The sequence below is a fragment of the Rattus norvegicus genome, chromosome 5 (assembly GCF_021556685.1).
Source record: "Rattus norvegicus strain SHRSP/BbbUtx chromosome 5, alternate assembly SHRSP_T2T, whole genome shotgun sequence".
Taxonomy (NCBI): Eukaryota; Metazoa; Chordata; class Mammalia; order Rodentia; family Muridae; genus Rattus; species Rattus norvegicus.
Genome location: NC_141538.1, coordinates 91158783 through 91175686, shown reverse-complemented (window position 1 = coordinate 91175686; position 16904 = coordinate 91158783). Strand labels below are relative to the sequence as shown.

General features: G+C 49.6%; 4 protein-coding genes across 4 annotated transcripts; all 4 read left to right on the top strand.

Moving 5' to 3' along the window:
• The first annotated feature begins 1544 nt into the window (after nt 1-1544).
• LOC134479069 (uncharacterized) lies at nt 1545-3082 on the top strand. Its single transcript, XM_087551812.1, has 3 exons — nt 1545-1722; nt 2131-2310; nt 2586-3082. The coding sequence occupies exons 1-3, from the start codon at nt 1545-1547 to the stop codon at nt 3080-3082; spliced, it is 855 nt and encodes a 284-aa protein (XP_087407938.1).
• Nucleotides 3083-5623: 2541 nt separating this feature from the next.
• On the top strand, nt 5624-7155 carry 3110040M04Rikl5 (RIKEN cDNA 3110040M04 gene like 5). Its single transcript, XM_087551811.1, has 3 exons — nt 5624-5801; nt 6204-6383; nt 6659-7155. Exons 1-3 carry the CDS (start codon nt 5624-5626, stop codon nt 7153-7155), a joined length of 855 nt encoding a protein of 284 aa, XP_087407937.1.
• Nucleotides 7156-9648: 2493 nt separating this feature from the next.
• On the top strand, nt 9649-11177 carry LOC108351130 (uncharacterized). Its single transcript, XM_087551810.1, has 3 exons — nt 9649-9826; nt 10226-10405; nt 10681-11177. Exons 1-3 carry the CDS (start codon nt 9649-9651, stop codon nt 11175-11177), a joined length of 855 nt encoding a protein of 284 aa, XP_087407936.1.
• A 2530-nt stretch (nt 11178-13707) lies between these two features.
• Nucleotides 13708-15241, top strand: 3110040M04Rikl4 (RIKEN cDNA 3110040M04 gene like 4). The gene is made up of 3 exons (XM_087551809.1): nt 13708-13885; nt 14290-14469; nt 14745-15241. The coding sequence occupies exons 1-3, from the start codon at nt 13708-13710 to the stop codon at nt 15239-15241; spliced, it is 855 nt and encodes a 284-aa protein (XP_087407935.1).
• Nucleotides 15242-16904: the final 1663 nt, after the last annotated feature.

Below are 16904 nucleotides of genomic sequence, written 5' to 3'. Positions count from 1 at the left end.
AGAAGTTCTGAGAGTCAAATCTTTCATTCCTCCATCCTGTTCTGCAGACTGATCTTCGGTATTGAGGCTCTGTAGATGTTGTTTGTTTTGTTAGTTTGAGACTGGGTCTCAGGAGGTAGCTCTGGTTGTCCTTGAACTTTCTCTGTAGGCCAGACTGTCTCCTTGACTGATACACACCTGCTTCCTCTGGACTACCGATTGCTGAGGTTGAAGTCCTGAGCCAACAAACCTGATCCACTGGACCTACCAGTCTTCCTTTGTCCCTTCTTTTCTTTCTTCCTTCCTACCTGCTTTCCATCCTTTCTTCCCTGCTGCCCTTTGTCTCTTATGTTCTTCCTTCCCTCCTTTTCTCAGGCAGTGTCTCAGGATTCTATTGCTGTGAAGGAAACCATGACCAGGACAAATTGGTAAAAGAAAGCATTTAATAGCAGCTTGCATACGCTGCCAGTAGTTTTGTTCATTGCCATCAGGGCTGGAAGCATGGTGGCAAAGAGAGTGAGAGGGGGCCGAGGAATCACATGTAACTAATCATTCTTTATCCAGGTCCAGGGCAGCAGTGAGAGGGTATGTCTGGCTGTGGTTTTGAAACCACAAAACAACCAACTGGCTTCACCCACCACGTTTCCAAGCATAGGCATGCCTACCCTAAGGCCCTACCACAACTTAAATCCTTCCCGAGTAGTACTCTTTTCCTGAGGGATAAGCATTCAAGTCTACTATCCTACAAGTTGCTGTTCTTACTCAATCGACCATGTTCTCCTCCATAGCAACTGTGGGCTTGTACCTATATCCTAATGAAGAAACTCATTGAGTGCAGCTTTTAGAAACCCATAGTTGAAGACAGACTGGCTCCATACCGTTTCCAAATCAAGAGCCAATTGGGGAAAACCAATCTGGTCAGGTGGCATTGAAAAAATTGCTCAGACAACTCAGCAAGCATCTGAGATGCACACACATGCGCGCGCACACACACACACACACACACACACACAAACACACAAACACGATGACTGCAAAAATAAACAAACATACACAAACACACACACACACACAAACCCACACACACATGCATGTAGACACCAATTCAGCAGGAGGTAGTAGGGTCACACACAAAGGGGCACACCTATGTCCCGATGCATGCACACTCTCACCCAACCACTCATAGAAACGTCCACACAGAGATAGGGAGACAAGTTTGTGGGCTGGAGGTCGAAACTCTATAGCAAACCTAAAGCATCGAATCAGAGTTCAAAAAGCATTGTGTGTTTGGTATCCTGTTTAGGACAGCCATTAGAGAAGAAATTTAACTGTGGCCTTCAGCTTCAAACCCTCCCAATTTAGTAGAGAAAGCATGGCAATCAACCAGAAGGAATATTCCTCGAGTTAGATTGAATTAAGTCGCCCCTCCCTATTCCTGGGTGTGGCCTGACAGGGATTGGCGAAAGCTCCTGCAAGAGCTCTGCCAGGGGGTGGAGTTTCAGGACTGCATTTAGGGCCAATCAACTCTACAATCAGCACCATTTGCCCGTGAGCTCCGGCCAAAGATGGAGGCAGAAAGGAGTGAAGCACAAGTGGAGGAGCCTGGACCTGTGAATTTAGAGATGCCCATCGTATCTCCTTCCAAGAGAAAGCAGCCCCTAGAGCAGAAGAGAGAAGAGAAACAGTCCTCTGAAGGTGGGGAGAACAGTGGCCCGCGTTCCAAGTCCTCTGCCAATGGCAAAGGTAGGGTTTCCATCTTTGAGCTACTGGTGGGCTTGTTGAAGTTGAGGAAGGAGGTCGGCTGCACTCTTCATGGTGCCCTCACTGCACATTTGATAACAAATTGTGAGAGTGTGTGTGTGTGTGTGTGTGTGTGTGTGTGTGTGTGTGTGTGTGTGTTTGTGTTTGCTTTTGGGGTGAGCCTAGTCAGCCATGGGTCACTGGTCTGTATTTTGGAATGTTTGTTGAAGCAACTTGGGAACATCCCAAGCATGTGTAAGCCTTCACCAAAGAGGGGATGTGGATTAGAAAAGTAGTGGGGTTCTGCATGGGACTGTAAGGCGTGCCAGGAGCTTGGCCTCATGGTGCCTTATCTCAGGCTTTCCTTAGGAAGGTTGGGGACCTTTCACCAATTACCTCTTGTCCCCACAGAGAACACCTGTCCAAGTTTGGAGCCTAAGGTCCCCAGGCAGAAGCGATCTGGGCAAAGCTGGGCTGTCTCCTCCTGCAGACCTGACAAGAGAAGTAACGAGCTGGATGAGAAGAGGAGTGCCAGACCATTTTCCTCCAGAGAGAGAGGAAGGGAAAAGCATGGCTCCAGCCTCAGGAGAGGTAGGTCTGGGCTTTGAAGAAGCAGATCCGAGGGGGCAAATGCCCTGGGTGCTAAGCAAACCGTGCATAGAACACAGCTGGTGGTGACTGGTTCGTTGGGGCTTCCAGTGCTAAGGCACTGTGGGGAGGGTGTGTTTCCACAGGACATGAAACAGACCCTATCAGGGCATGGAAAAAGCTCTTTCAAGAGCTCTTTCGCGGTGGTGTTATGGTAGGGTAGGCTGCTGGGTGAAATCAGTGTGCACTCTGAGTAATGCCCATTGTCTCTGCCACAGATTCCTCGCACACAAAACTGCATGTAAAGGACCGAAGGCCCCAGCTAAGATCTCCTGTGAGGACTCTGAAGCGCAGGCCCTCCGGAGACAGCTATGGTGCCCCATACAACTCAGCCAAGAGGCGCAGACACCCTTCTCCGGAAGCCCTCTCATTCCCGACGTTCTCCCTGCTGATGTCCAGAGTCTTCACCAACATGGGTGCCTTGCAGGTGGCCCTGGACGACCTCCAAACCCCCGGAGGTGCCTTCCTGCCTGGGCCTTCCAGCAGCAGGGAGCCCACTGTCTCACAGCGCGCCTGGCTCACTTGGCAATTGTCTCACGCGGGAGCAGCCCTGCACTGGGCTCTTCACACAGTCAATTCCATTTGGTCTGCACAGGCCAGCCTGCCTAGATACACCTGGCCCTACAACCCAGGACAGCTAAGTGGTGCACAGAGCAGGCCACTGCCCTTCACATCTCTCAACCCTTCGTGGGTTGCAAGCGGCACCCTGGGCTGAGCACATCAGGCCAGAGAGGCCAGCAGGCAGGCTTTGTGTCCTCAGCGAGCACCAAACCATCTGCCTATCCTGAGCATCCCTCCTTTAGGGCCTGGGGACACTCCACTTAAGACACAGGGCCTGCCTGTGAAGAAATCCTGCGAAGATTTCTCGCGGGAACTTGGACCTTTGAGAGCTTTCACTGACTTGGACCCTTCCACCTGCCCTTTAGGAACTGTGTATCATTTGAGAAATGACAGACTTTTAGAGTTCAATCAGCAAAGGGAGCTTGATTAGCCTACAGACACCCTCGTCCCTTTTTGGACAATGTCCCGTATGCCAACTGAGTGTTGAACTGCCCGTGTAAGGCACGGGAGCTCGCGAACCTTTGACATGCTGTTCCTGGGATCAAGCTCCAGTCCTTGTTCATGCTAGTTCCCAGAGTCTCAGCTGTACAGCCCTTTCTGGGCTCTGGGATGGCTGGGCCCCTTCCCTCAGTTGGAACTGCCATTCTTCCTTTCTGTTGAGCCCTGAGGCACCTCCTGGATTCCAGAACTTACCTCAGGATAGCAACCAAGACTGGTGTGTTGCAGACCATAGAACATAGCTTCCTGTTCAGTAGACTGATACAATCAGGCCATTCAGGACTCGAAATCCATGACCTTTTAAGAGTATTATCCATTTTTACTCTCTCACTTGGTTGAATCTTGTCTTGCAATATTTCATCATGGTTTTTACCTTTTTAAATAAAGATTTAGTTCGTCCTCATGTCAATCGAGTGATGTCAATGTATCTCTCCTTCATCTGCGTAATACTGTATACACTATTAGGCTGTGTGGAGTAATCTATATACATTCCTTTTTTATCTCATATTGCACGAATGTATGAGTGTGTGAGTGTGTGTGAGTGTCTGTGTGTGTGTATGTGTGTGTATGTGTGCGTGTGCACACGGGTGTGTGCATGTGTGGTAAGCAAGCATGATTTGTAGACAGAGATCATTGCAGAAGTTCTGAGAGTCAAATCTTTCATTCCTCCATCCTGTTCTGCAGACTGATCTTCGGTATTGAGGCTCTGTAGATGTTGTTTGTTTTGTTAGTTTGAGACTGGGTCTCAGGAGGTAGCTCTGGTTGTCCTTGAACTTTCTCTGTAGGCCAGACTGTCTCCTTGACTGATACACACCTGCTTCCTCTGGACTACCGATTGCTGAGGTTGAAGTCCTGAGCCAACAAACCTGATCCACTGGACCTACCAGTCTTCCTTTGTCCCTTCTTTTCTTTCTTCCTTCCTACCTGCTTTCCATCCTTTCTTCCCTGCTGCCCTTTGTCTCTTATGTTCTTCCTTCCCTCCTTTTCTCAGGCAGTGTCTCAGGATTCTATTGCTGTGAAGGAAACCATGACCAGGACAAATTGGTAAAAGAAAGCATTTAATAGCAGCTTGCATACGCTGCCAGTAGTTTTGTTCATTGCCATCAGGGCTGGAAGCATGGTGGCAAAGAGAGTGACACGGGGCCGAGGAATCACATGTAACTAATCATTCTTTATCCAGGTCCAGGGCAGCAGTGAGAGGGTATGTCTGGCTGTGGTTTTGAAACCACAAAACAACCAACTGGCTTCACCCACCACGTTTCCAAGCATAGGCATGCCTACCCTAAGGCCCTACCACAACTTAAATCCTTCCCGAATAGTACTCTTTTCCTGAGGGATAAGCATTCAAGTCTACTATCCTACAAGTTGCTGTTCTTACTCAATCGACCATGTTCTCCTCCATAGCAACTGTGGGCTTGTACCTATATCCTAATGAAGAAACTCATTGAGTGCAGCTTTTAGAAACCCATAGTTGAAGACAGACTGGCTCCATACCGTTTCCAAATCAAGAGCCAATTGGGGAAAACCAATCTGGTCAGGTGGCATTGAAAAAATTGCTCAGACAACTCAGCAAGCATCTGAGATGCACACACATGCGCGCGCACACACACACACACACACACACACACACACACACACACACACAAACACACAAACACGATGACTGCAAAAATAAACAAACATACACAAACACACACACACACACAAACCCACACACACATGCATGTAGACACCAATTCAGCAGGAGGTAGTAGGGTCACACACAAAGGGGCACACCTATGTCCCGATGCATGCACACTCTCACCCAACCACCCATAGAAACGTCCACACAGAGATAGGGAGACAAGTTTGTGGGCTGGAGGTCGAAACTCTATAGCAAACCTAAAGCATCGAATCAGAGTTCAAAAAGCATTGTGTGTTTGGTATCCTGTTTAGGACACCCATTAGAGAAGAAATTTAACTGTGGCCTTCAGCTTCAAACCCTCCCAATTTAGTAGAGAAAGCATGGCAATCAACCAGAAGGAATATTCCTCGAGTTAGATTGAATTAAGTCGCCCCTCCCTATTCCTGGGTGTGGCCTGACAGGGATTGGCGAAAGCTCCTGTAAGAGCTCTGCCAGGGGGTGGAGTTTCAGGACTGTATTTAAGGCCAATCAACTCTACAATCAGCACCATTTGCCCGTGAGCTCCGGCCAAAGATGGAGGCAGAAAGGAGTGAAGCACAAGTGGAGGAGCCTGGACCTGTGAATTTAGAGATGCCCATCGTATCTCCTTCCAAGAGAAAGCAGCCCCTAGAGCAGAAGAGAGAAGAGAAACAGTCCTCTGAAGGTGGGGAGAACAGTGGCCCGCGTTCCAAGTCCTCTGCCAATGGCAAAGGTAGGGTTTCCATCTTTGAGCTACTGGTGGGCTTGTTGAAGTTGAGGAAGGAGGTCGGCTGCACTCTTCATGGTGCCCTCACTGCACATTTGATAACAAATTGTGAGAGTGTGTGTGTGTGTGTGTGTGTGTGTGTGTGTGTGTGTGTGTTTGTTTGCTTTTGGGGTGAGCCTAGGTCAGCCAAGGGTCACTGGGTCTGTATTTTGGAATGTTTGTTGAAGCAACTTGGGAACATCCCAAGCATGTGTAAGCCTTCACCAAAGAGGGGATGTGGATTAGAAAAGTAGTGGGGTTCTGCATGGGACTGTAAGGCGTGCCAGGAGCTTGGCCTCATGGTGCCTTATCTCAGGCTTTCTTTAGGAAGGTTGGGGACCTTTCACCAATTACCTCTTGTCCCCACAGAGAACACCTGTCCAAGTTTGGAGCCTAAGGTCCCCAGGCAGAAGCGATCTGGGCAAAGCTGGGCTGTCTCCTCCTGCAGACCTGACAAGAGAAGTAACGAGCTGGATGAGAAGAGGAGGGCCAGACCATTTTCCTCCAGAGAGATAGGAAGGGAAAAGCATGGCTCCAGCCACAGGAGAGGTAGGTCTGGGCTTTGAAGAAGCAGACCCGAGGGGGCAAATGCCCTGGGTGCTTAGCAAACCGTGCATAGAACACAGCTGGTGGTGACTGGTTCGTTGGGGCTTCCAGTGCTAAGGCACTGTGGGGAGGGTGTGTTTCCACAGGACATGAAACAGACCCTATCAGGGCATGGAAAAAGCTCTTTCAAGAGCTCTTTCGCGGTGGTGTTATGGTAGGGTAGGCTGCTGGGTGAAATCAGTGTGCACTCTGAGTAATGCCCATTGTCTCTGCCACAGATTCCTCGCACACAAAACTGCATGTAAAGGACCGAAGGCCCCAGCTAAGATCTCCTGTGAGGACTCTGAAGCGCAGGCCCTCCGGAGACAGCTATGGTGCCCCATACAACTCAGCCAAGAGGCACAGACAACCTTCTCTGGAAGCCCTCTCATTCCCGACGTTCTCCCTGCTGATGTCCAGAGTCTTCACCAACATGGGTGCCTTGCAGGTGTCCCTGGACGACCTCCAAACCCCCGGAGGTGCCTTCCTGCCTGGGCCTTCCAGCAGCAGGGAGCCCACTGTCTCACAGCGCGCCTGGCTCACTTGGCAATTGTCTCACGCGGGAGCAGCCCTGCACTGGGCTCTTCACACAGTCAATTCCATTTGGTCTGCACAGGCCAGCCTGCCTAGATACACCTGGCCCTACAACCCAGGACAGCTAAGTGGTGCACAGAGCAGGCCACTGCCCTTCACATCTCTCAACCCTTCGTGGGTTGCAAGCGTCACCCTGGGCTGAGCACATCAGGCCAGAGAGGCCAGCAGGCAGGCTTTGTGTCCTCAGCGAGCACCAAACCATCTGCCTATCCTGAGCATCCCTCCTTTAGGGCCTGGGGACACTCCACTTAAGACACAGGGCCTGCCTGTGAAGAAATCCTGCGAAGATTTCTCGCGGGAACTTGGACCTTTGAGAGCTTTCACTGACTTGGACCCTTCCACCTGCCCTTTAGGAACTGTGTATCATTTGAGAAATGACAGACTTTTAGAGTTCAATCAGCAAAGGGAGCTTGATTAGCCTACAGACACCCTCGTCCCTTTTTGGACAATGTCCCGTATGCCAACTGAGTGTTGAACTGCCCGTGTAAGGCACGGGAGCTCGCGAACCTTTGACATGCTGTTCCTGGGATCAAGCCCCAGTCCTTGTTCATGCTAGTTCCCAGAGTCTCAGCTGTACAGCCCTTTCTGGGCTCTGGGATGGCTGGGCCCCTTCCCTCAGTTGGAACTGCCATTCTTCCTTTCTTTTGAGCCCTGAGGCACCTCCTGGATTCCAGAACTTACCTCAGGATAGCAACCAAGACTGGTGTGTTGCAGACCATAGAACACAGCTTCCTGTTCAGTAGACTGACACAATCAAGCCATTCAGGACTCGAAATCCATGACCTTTTAAGAGTATTATCCATTTTTACTCTCTCACTTGGTTGAATCTTGTCTTGCAATATTTCATCATGGTTTTTACCTTTTTAAATAAAGATTTAGTTCGTCCTCATGTCAATCGAGTGATGTCAATGTATCTCTCCTTCATCTGCGTAATAGTGTATACACTATTAGGCTGTGTGGAGTAATCTATATACATTCCTTTTTTATCTCATATTGCACGAATGTATGAGTGTGTGAGTGTGTGTGAGTGTCTGTGTGTGTGTATGTGTGCGTGTGCACACGGGTGTGTGCATGTGTGGTAAGCAAGCATGATTTGTAGACAGAGATCATTGCAGAAGTTCTGAGAGTCAAATCTTTCATTCCTCCATCCTGTTCTGCAGACTGATCTTCGGTATTGAGGCTCTGTAGATGTTGTTTGTTTTGTTAGTTTGAGACTGGGTCTCAGGAGGTAGCTCTGGTTGTCCTTGAACTTTCTCTGTAGGCCAGACTGTCTCCTTGACTGATACACACCTGCTTCCTCTGGACTACCGATTGCTGAGGTTGAAGTCCTGAGCCAACAAACCTGATCCACTGGACCTACCAGTCTTCCTTTGTCCCTTCTTTTCTTTCTTCCTTCCTACCTGCTTTCCATCCTTTCTTCCCTGCTGCCCTTTGTCTCTTATGTTCTTCCTTCCCTCCTTTTCTCAGGCAGTGTCTCAGGATTCTATTGCTGTGAAGGAAACCATGACCAGGACAAATTGGTAAAAGAAAGCATTTAATAGCAGCTTGCATACGCTGCCAGTAGTTTTGTTCATTGCCATCAGGGCTGGAAGCATGGTGGCAAAGAGAGTGACAGGGGGCCGAGGAATCACATGTAACTAATCATTCTTTATCCAGGTCCAGGGCAGCAGTGAGAGGGTATGTCTGGCTGTGGTTTTGAAACCACAAAACAACCAACTGGCTTCACCCACCACGTTTCCAAGCATAGGCATGCCTACCCTAAGGCCCTACCACAACTTAAATCCTTCCCGAATAGTACTCTTTTCCTGAGGGATAAGCATTCAAGTCTACTATCCTACAAGTTGCTGTTCTTACTCAATCGACCATGTTCTCCTCCATAGCAACTGTGGGCTTGTACCTATATCCTAATGAAGAAACTCATTGAGTGCAGCTTTTAGAAACCCATAGTTGAAGACAGACTGGCTCCATACCGTTTCCAAATCAAGAGCCAATTGGGGAAAACCAATCTGGTCAGGTGGCATTGAAAAAATTGCTCAGACAACTCAGCAAGCATCTGAGATGCACACACATGCGCGCACACACAAACACACAAACACGATGACTGCAAAAATAAACAAACACACACAAACACACACACACACACAAACACACACACACATGCATGTAGACACCAATTCAGCAGGAGGTAGTAGGGTCACACACAAAGGGGCACACCTATGTCCCGATGCATGCACACTCTCACCCAACCACCCATAGAAACGTCCACACAGAGATAGGGAGACAAGTTTGTGGGCTGGAGGTCGAAACTCTATAGCAAACCTAAAGCATCGAATCAGAGTTCAAAAAGCATTGTGTGCTTGGTATCCTGTTTAGGACAGCCATTAGAGAAGAAATTTAACTGTGGCCTTCAGCTTCAAACCCTCCCAATTTAGTAGAGAAAGCATGGCAATCAACCAGAAGGAATATTCCTCGAGTTAGATTGAATTAAGTCGCCCCTCCCTATTCCTGGGTGTGGCCTGACAGGGATTGGCGAAAGCTCCTGCAAGAGCTCTGCCAGGGGGTGGAGTTTCAGGACTGCATTTAGGGCCAATCAACTCTACAATCAGCACCATTTGCCCGTGAGCTCCGGCCAAAGATGGAGGCAGAAAGGAGTGAAGCACAAGTGGAGGAGCCTGGACCTGTGAATTTAGAGATGCCCATCGTATCTCCTTCCAAGAGAAAGCAGCCCCTAGAGCAGAAGAGAGAAGAGAAACAGTCCTCTGAAGGTGGGGAGAACAGTGGCCCGCGTTCCAAGTCCTCTGCCAATGGCAAAGGTAGGGTTTCCATCTTTGAGCTACTGGTGGGCTTGTTGAAGTTGAGGAAGGAGGTCGGCTGCACTCTTCATGGTGCCCTCACTGCACATTTGATAACAAATTGTGAGAGTGTGTGTGTGTGTGTGTGTGTGTGTGTGTGTGTGTGTTTGTGTTTGCTTTTTGGGTGAGCCTAGGTCAGCCAAGGGTCAAGGGTCTGTATTTTGGAATGTTTGTTGAAGCAACTTGGGAACATCCCAAGCATGTGTAAGCCTTCACCAAAGAGGGGATGTGGATTAGAAAAGTAGTGGGGTTCTGCATGGGAGTGTAAGGCGTGCCAGGAGCTTGGCCTCATGGTGCCTTATCTCAGGCTTTCCTTAGGAAGGTTGGGGACCTTTCACCAATTACCTCTTGTCCCCACAGAGAACACCTGTCCAAGTTTGGAGCCTAAGGTCCCCAGGCAGAAGCGATCTGGGCAAAGCTGGGCTGTCTCCTCCTGCAGACCTGACAAGAGAAGTAACGAGCTGGATGAGAAGAGGAGGGCCAGACCGTTTTCCTCCAGAGAGATAGGAAGGGAAAAGCATGGCTCCAGCCACAGGAGAGGTAGGTCTGGGCTTTGAAGAAGCAGACCCGAGGGGGCAAATGCCCTGGGTGCTAAGCAAACCGTGCATAGAACACAGCTGGTGGTGACTGGTTCGTTGGGGCTTCCAGTGCTAAGGCACTGTGGGGAGGGTGTGTTTCCACAGGACATGAAACAGACCCTATCAGGGCATGGAAAAAGCTCTTTCAAGAGCTCTTTCGCGGTGGTGTTATGGTAGGGTAGGCTGCTGGGTGAAATCAGTGTGCACTCTGAGTAATGCCCATTGTCTCTGCCACAGATTCCTCGCACACAAAACTGCATGTAAAGGACCGAAGGCCCCAGCTAAGATCTCCTGTGAGGACTCTGAAGCGCAGGCCCTCCGGAGACAGCTATGGTGCCCCATACAACTCAGCCAAGAGGCGCAGACACCCTTCTCCGGAAGCCCTCTCATTCCCGACGTTCTCCCTGCTGATGTCCAGAGTCTTCACCAACATGGGTGCCTTGCAGGTGGCCCTGGACGACCTCCAAACCCCCGGAGGTGCCTTCCTGCCTGGGCCTTCCAGCAGCAGGGAGCCCACTGTCTCACAGCGCGCCTGGCTCACTTGGCAATTGTCTCACGCGGGAGCAGCCCTGCACTGGGCTCTTCACACAGTCAATTCCATTTGGTCTGCACAGGCCAGCCTGCCTAGATACACCTGGCCCTACAACCCAGGACAGCTAAGTGGTGCACAGAGCAGGCCACTGCCCTTCACATCTCTCAACCCTTCGTGGGTTGCAAGCGGCACCCTGGGCTGAGCACATCAGGCCAGAGAGGCCAGCAGGCAGGCTTTGTGTCCTCAGCGAGCACCAAACCATCTGCCTATCCTGAGCATCCCTCCTTTAGGGCCTGGGGACACTCCACTTAGAGACACAGGGCCTGCCTGTGAAGAAATCCTGCGAAGATTTCTCGCGGGAACTTGGACCTTTGAGAGCTTTCACTGACTTGGACCCTTCCACCTGCCCTTTAGGAACTGTGTATCATTTGAGAAATGACAGACTTTTAGAGTTCAATCAGCAAAGGGAGCTTGATTAGCCTACAGACACCCTCGTCCCTTTTTGGACAATGTCCCGTATGCCAACTGAGTGTTGAACTGCCCGTGTAAGGCACGGGAGCTCGCGAACCTTTGACATGCTGTTCCTGGGATCAAGCTCCAGTCCTTGTTCATGCTAGTTCCCAGAGTCTCAGCTGTACAGCCCTTTCTGGGCTCTGGGATGGCTGGGCCCCTTCCCTCAGTTGGAACTGCCATTCTTCCTTTCTGTTGAGCCCTGAGGCACCTCCTGGATTCCAGAACTTACCTCAGGATAGCAACCAAGACTGGTGTGTTGCAGACCATAGAACACAGCTTCCTGTTCAGTAGACTGATACAATCAGGCCATTCAGGACTCGAAATCCATGACCTTTTAAGAGTATTATCCATTTTTACTCTCTCACTTGGTTGAATCTTGTCTTGCAATATTTCATCATGGTTTTTACCTTTTTAAATAAAGATTTAGTTCGTCCTCATGTCAATCGAGTGATGTCAATGTATCTCTCCTTCATCTGCGTAATACTGTATACACTATTAGGCTGTGTGGAGTAATCTATATACATTCCTTTTTTATCTCATATTGCACGAATGTATGAGTGTGTGAGTGTGTGTGAGTGTCTGTGTGTGTGTATGTGTGTGTATGTGTGCGTGTGCACACGGGTGTGTGCATGTGTGGTAAGCAAGCATGATTTGTAGACAGAGATCATTGCAGAAGTTCTGAGAGTCAAATCTTTCATTCCTCCATCCTGTTCTGCAGACTGATCTTCGGTATTGAGGCTCTGTAGATGTTGTTTGTTTTGTTAGTTTGAGACTGGGTCTCAGGAGGTAGCTCTGGTTGTCCTTGAACTTTCTCTGTAGGCCAGACTGTCTCCTTGACTGATACACACCTGCTTCCTCTGGACTACCGATTGCTGAGGTTGAAGTCCTGAGCCAACAAACCTGATCCACTGGACCTACCAGTCTTCCTTTGTCCCTTCTTTTCTTTCTTCCTTCCTACCTGCTTTCCATCCTTTCTTCCCTGCTGCCCTTTGTCTCTTATGTTCTTCCTTCCCTCCTTTTCTCAGGCAGTGTCTCAGGATTCTATTGCTGTGAAGGAAACCATGACCAGGACAAATTGGTAAAAGAAAGCATTTAATAGCAGCTTGCATACGCTGCCAGTAGTTTTGTTCATTGCCATCAGGGCTGGAAGCATGGTGGCAAAGAGAGTGAGAGGGGGCCGAGGAATCACATGTAACTAATCATTCTTTATCCAGGTCCAGGGCAGCAGTGAGAGGGTATGTCTGGCTGTGGTTTTGAAACCACAAAACAACCAACTGGCTTCACCCACCACGTTTCCAAGCATAGGCATGCCTACCCTAAGGCCCTACCACAACTTAAATCCTTCCCGAGTAGTACTCTTTTCCTGAGGGATAAGCATTCAAGTCTACTATCCTACAAGTTGCTGTTCTTACTCAATCGACCATGTTCTCCTCCATAGCAACTGTGGGCTTGTACCTATATCCTAATGAAGAAACTCATTGAGTGCAGCTTTTAGAAACCCATAGTTGAAGACAGACTGGCTCCATACCGTTTCCAAATCAAGAGCCAATTGGGGAAAACCAATCTGGTCAGGTGGCATTGAAAAAATTGCTCAGACAACTCAGCAAGCATCTGAGATGCACACACATGCGCGCACACACACACACACACACACACACACACACACAAACACACAAACACGATAACTGCAAAAATAAACAAACACACACAAACACACACACACACACAAACACACACACACATGCATGTAGACACCAATTCAGCAGGAGGTAGTAGGGTCACACACAAAGGGGCACACCTATGTCCCGATGCATGCACACTCTCACCCAACCACTCATAGAAACGTCCACACAGAGATAGGGAGACAAGTTTGTGGGCTGGAGGTCGAAACTCTATAGCAAACCTAAAGCATCGAATCAGAGTTCAAAAAGCATTGTGTGCTTGGTATCCTGTTTAGGACAGCCATTAGAGAAGAAATTTAACTGTGGCCTTCAGCTTCAAACCCTCCCAATTTAGTAGAGAAAGCATGGCAATCAACCAGAAGGAATATTCCTCGAGTTAGATTGAATTAAGTCGCCCCTCCCTATTCCTGGGTGTGGCCTGACAGGGATTGGCGAAAGCTCCTGCAAGAGCTCTGCCAGGGGGTGGAGTTTCAGGACTGCATTTAGGGCCAATCAACTCTACAATCAGCACCATTTGCCCGTGAGCTCCGGCCAAAGATGGAGGCAGAAAGGAGTGAAGCACAAGTGGAGGAGCCTGGACCTGTGAATTTAGAGATGCCCATCGTATCTCCTTCCAAGAGAAAGCAGCCCCTAGAGCAGAAGAGAGAAGAGAAACAGTCCTCTGAAGGTGGGGAGAACAGTGGCCCGCGTTCCAAGTCCTCTGCCAATGGCAAAGGTAGGGTTTCCATCTTTGAGCTACTGGTGGGCTTGTTGAAGTTGAGGAAGGAGGTCGGCTGCACTCTTCATGGTGCCCTCACTGCACATTTGATAACAAATTGTGAGAGTGTGTGTGTGTGTGTGAGTGTGTGTGTGTGTGTGTGTGTGTGTTTGTGTTTGCTTTTGGGGTGAGCCTAGTCAGCCATGGGTCACTGGTCTGTATTTTGGAATGTTTGTTGAAGCAACTTGGGAACATCCCAAGCATGTGTAAGCCTTCACCAAAGAGGGGATGTGGATTAGAAAAGTAGTGGGGTTCTGCATGGGACTGTAAGGCGTGCCAGGAGCTTGGCCTCATGGTGCCTTATCTCAGGCTTTCCTTAGGAAGGTTGGGGACCTTTCACCAATTACCTCTTGTCCCCACAGAGAACACCTGTCCAAGTTTGGAGCCTAAGGTCCCCAGGCAGAAGCGATCTGGGCAAAGCTGGGCTGTCTCCTCCTGCAGACCTGACAAGAGAAGTAACGAGCTGGATGAGAAGAGGAGTGCCAGACCATTTTCCTCCAGAGAGAGAGGAAGGGAAAAGCATGGCTCCAGCCACAGGAGAGGTAGGTCTGGGCTTTGAAGAAGCAGATCCGAGGGGGCAAATGCCCTGGGTGCTAAGCAAACCGTGCATAGAACACAGCTGGTGGTGACTGGTTCGTTGGGGCTTCCAGTGCTAAGGCACTGTGGGGAGGGTGTGTTTCCACAGGACATGAAACAGACCCTATCAGGGCATGGAAAAAGCTCTTTCAAGAGCTCTTTCGCGGTGGTGTTATGGTAGGGTAGGCTGCTGGGTGAAATCAGTGTGCACTCTGAGTAATGCCCATTGTCTCTGCCACAGATTCCTCGCACACAAAACTGCATGTAAAGGACCGAAGGCCCCAGCTAAGATCTCCTGTGAGGACTCTGAAGCGCAGGCCCTCCGGAGACAGCTATGGTGCCCCATACAACTCAGCCAAGAGGCGCAGACACCCTTCTCCGGAAGCCCTCTCATTCCCGACGTTCTCCCTGCTGATGTCCAGAGTCTTCACCAACATGGGTGCCTTGCAGGTGTCCCTGGACGACCTCCAAACCCCCGGAGGTGCCTTCCTGCCTGGGCCTTCCAGCAGCAGGGAGCCCACTGTCTCACAGCGCGCCTGGCTCACTTGGCAATTGTCTCACGCGGGAGCAGCCCTGCACTGGGCTCTTCACACAGTCAATTCCATTTGGTCTGCACAGGCCAGCCTGCCTAGATACACCTGGCCCTACAACCCAGGACAGCTAAGTGGTGCACAGAGCAGGCCACTGCCCTTCACATCTCTCAACCCTTCGTGGGTTGCAAGCGGCACCCTGGGCTGAGCACATCAGGCCAGAGAGGCCAGCAGGCAGGCTTTGTGTCCTCAGCGAGCACCAAACCATCTGCCTATCCTGAGCATCCCTCCTTTAGGGCCTGGGGACACTCCTCTTAGAGACACAGGGCCTGCCTGTGAAGAAATCCTGCGAAGATTTCTCGCGGGAACTTGGACCTTTGAGAGCTTTCACTGACTTGGACCCTTCCACCTGCCCTTTAGGAACTGTGTATCATTTGAGAAATGACAGACTTTTAGAGTTCAATCAGCAAAGGGAGCTTGATTAGCCTACAGACACCCTCGTCCCTTTTTGGACAATGTCCCGTATGCCAACTGAGTGTTGAACTGCCCGTGTAAGGCACGGGAGCTCGCGAACCTTTGACATGCTGTTCCTGGGATCAAGCTCCAGTCCTTGTTCATGCTAGTTCCCAGAGTCTCAGCTGTACAGCCCTTTCTGGGCTCTGGGATGGCTGGGCCCCTTCCCTCAGTTGGAACTGCCATTCTTCCTTTCTGTTGAGCCCTGAGGCACCTCCTGGATTCCAGAACTTACCTCAGGATAGCAACCAAGACTGGTGTGTTGCAGACCATAGAACACAGCTTCCTGTTCAGTAGACTGATACAATCAGGCCATTCAGGACTCGAAATCCATGACCTTTTAAGAGTATTATCCATTTTTACTCTCTCACTTGGTTGAATCTTGTCTTGCAATATTTCATCATGGTTTTTACCTTTTTAAATAAAGATTTAGTTCGTCCTCATGTCAATCGAGTGATGTCAATGTATCTCTCCTTCATCTGCGTAATACTGTATACACTATTAGGCTGTGTGGAGTAATCTATATACATTCCTTTTTTATCTCATATTGCACGAATGTATGAGTGTGTGAGTGTGTGTGAGTGTCTGTGTGTGTGTATGTGTGTGTATGTGTGCGTGTGCACACGGGTGTGTGCATGTGTGGTAAGCAAGCATGATTTGTAGACAGAGATCATTGCAGAAGTTCTGAGAGTCAAATCTTTCATTCCTCCATCCTGTTCTGCAGACTGATCTTCGGTATTGAGGCTCTGTAGATGTTGTTTGTTTTGTTAGTTTGAGACTGGGTCTCAGGAGGTAGCTCTGGTTGTCCTTGAACTTTCTCTGTAGGCCAGACTGTCTCCTTGACTGATACACACCTGCTTCCTCTGGACTACCGATTGCTGAGGTTGAAGTCCTGAGCCAACAAACCTGATCCACTGGACCTACCAGTCTTCCTTTGTCCCTTCTTTTCTTTCTTCCTTCCTACCTGCTTTCCATCCTTTCTTCCCTGCTTCCCTTTGTCTCTTATGTTCTTCCTTCCCTCCTTTTCTCAGGCAGTGTCTCAGGATTCTATTGCTGTGAAGGAAACCATGACCAGGACAAATTGGTAAAAGAAAGCATTTAATAGCAGCTTGCATACGCTGCCAGTAGTTTTGTTCATTGCCATCAGGGCTGGAAGCATGGTGGCAAAGAGAGTGAGAGGGGGCCGAGGAATCACATGTAACTAATCATTCTTTATCCAGGTCCAGGGCAGCAGTGAGAGGGTATGTCTGGCTGTGGTTTTGAAACCACAAAACAACCAACTGGCTTCACCCACCACGTTTCCAAGCATAGGCATGCCTACCCTAAGGCCCTACCACAACTTAAATCCTTCCCGAGTA

Bases quoted from the DNA above. Each gene is read 5' to 3' on its own strand.
- LOC134479069 (XM_087551812.1), top strand. From the start codon at position 1,545: ATGGAGGCAGAAAGGAGTGAAGCACAAGTGGAGGAGCCTGGACCTGTG. The intron at 1,723-2,130 runs GTAGGGTTTCCA...TTGTCCCCACAG, and splicing joins GTCCTCTGCCAATGGCAAAG to AGAACACCTGTCCAAGTTTG. The intron at 2,311-2,585 runs GTAGGTCTGGGC...TCTCTGCCACAG, and splicing joins TGGCTCCAGCCTCAGGAGAG to ATTCCTCGCACACAAAACTG.
- 3110040M04Rikl5 (XM_087551811.1), top strand. From the start codon at position 5,624: ATGGAGGCAGAAAGGAGTGAAGCACAAGTGGAGGAGCCTGGACCTGTG. The intron at 5,802-6,203 runs GTAGGGTTTCCA...TTGTCCCCACAG, and splicing joins GTCCTCTGCCAATGGCAAAG to AGAACACCTGTCCAAGTTTG. The intron at 6,384-6,658 runs GTAGGTCTGGGC...TCTCTGCCACAG, and splicing joins TGGCTCCAGCCACAGGAGAG to ATTCCTCGCACACAAAACTG.
- LOC108351130 (XM_087551810.1), top strand. From the start codon at position 9,649: ATGGAGGCAGAAAGGAGTGAAGCACAAGTGGAGGAGCCTGGACCTGTG. The intron at 9,827-10,225 runs GTAGGGTTTCCA...TTGTCCCCACAG, and splicing joins GTCCTCTGCCAATGGCAAAG to AGAACACCTGTCCAAGTTTG. The intron at 10,406-10,680 runs GTAGGTCTGGGC...TCTCTGCCACAG, and splicing joins TGGCTCCAGCCACAGGAGAG to ATTCCTCGCACACAAAACTG.
- 3110040M04Rikl4 (XM_087551809.1), top strand. From the start codon at position 13,708: ATGGAGGCAGAAAGGAGTGAAGCACAAGTGGAGGAGCCTGGACCTGTG. The intron at 13,886-14,289 runs GTAGGGTTTCCA...TTGTCCCCACAG, and splicing joins GTCCTCTGCCAATGGCAAAG to AGAACACCTGTCCAAGTTTG. The intron at 14,470-14,744 runs GTAGGTCTGGGC...TCTCTGCCACAG, and splicing joins TGGCTCCAGCCACAGGAGAG to ATTCCTCGCACACAAAACTG.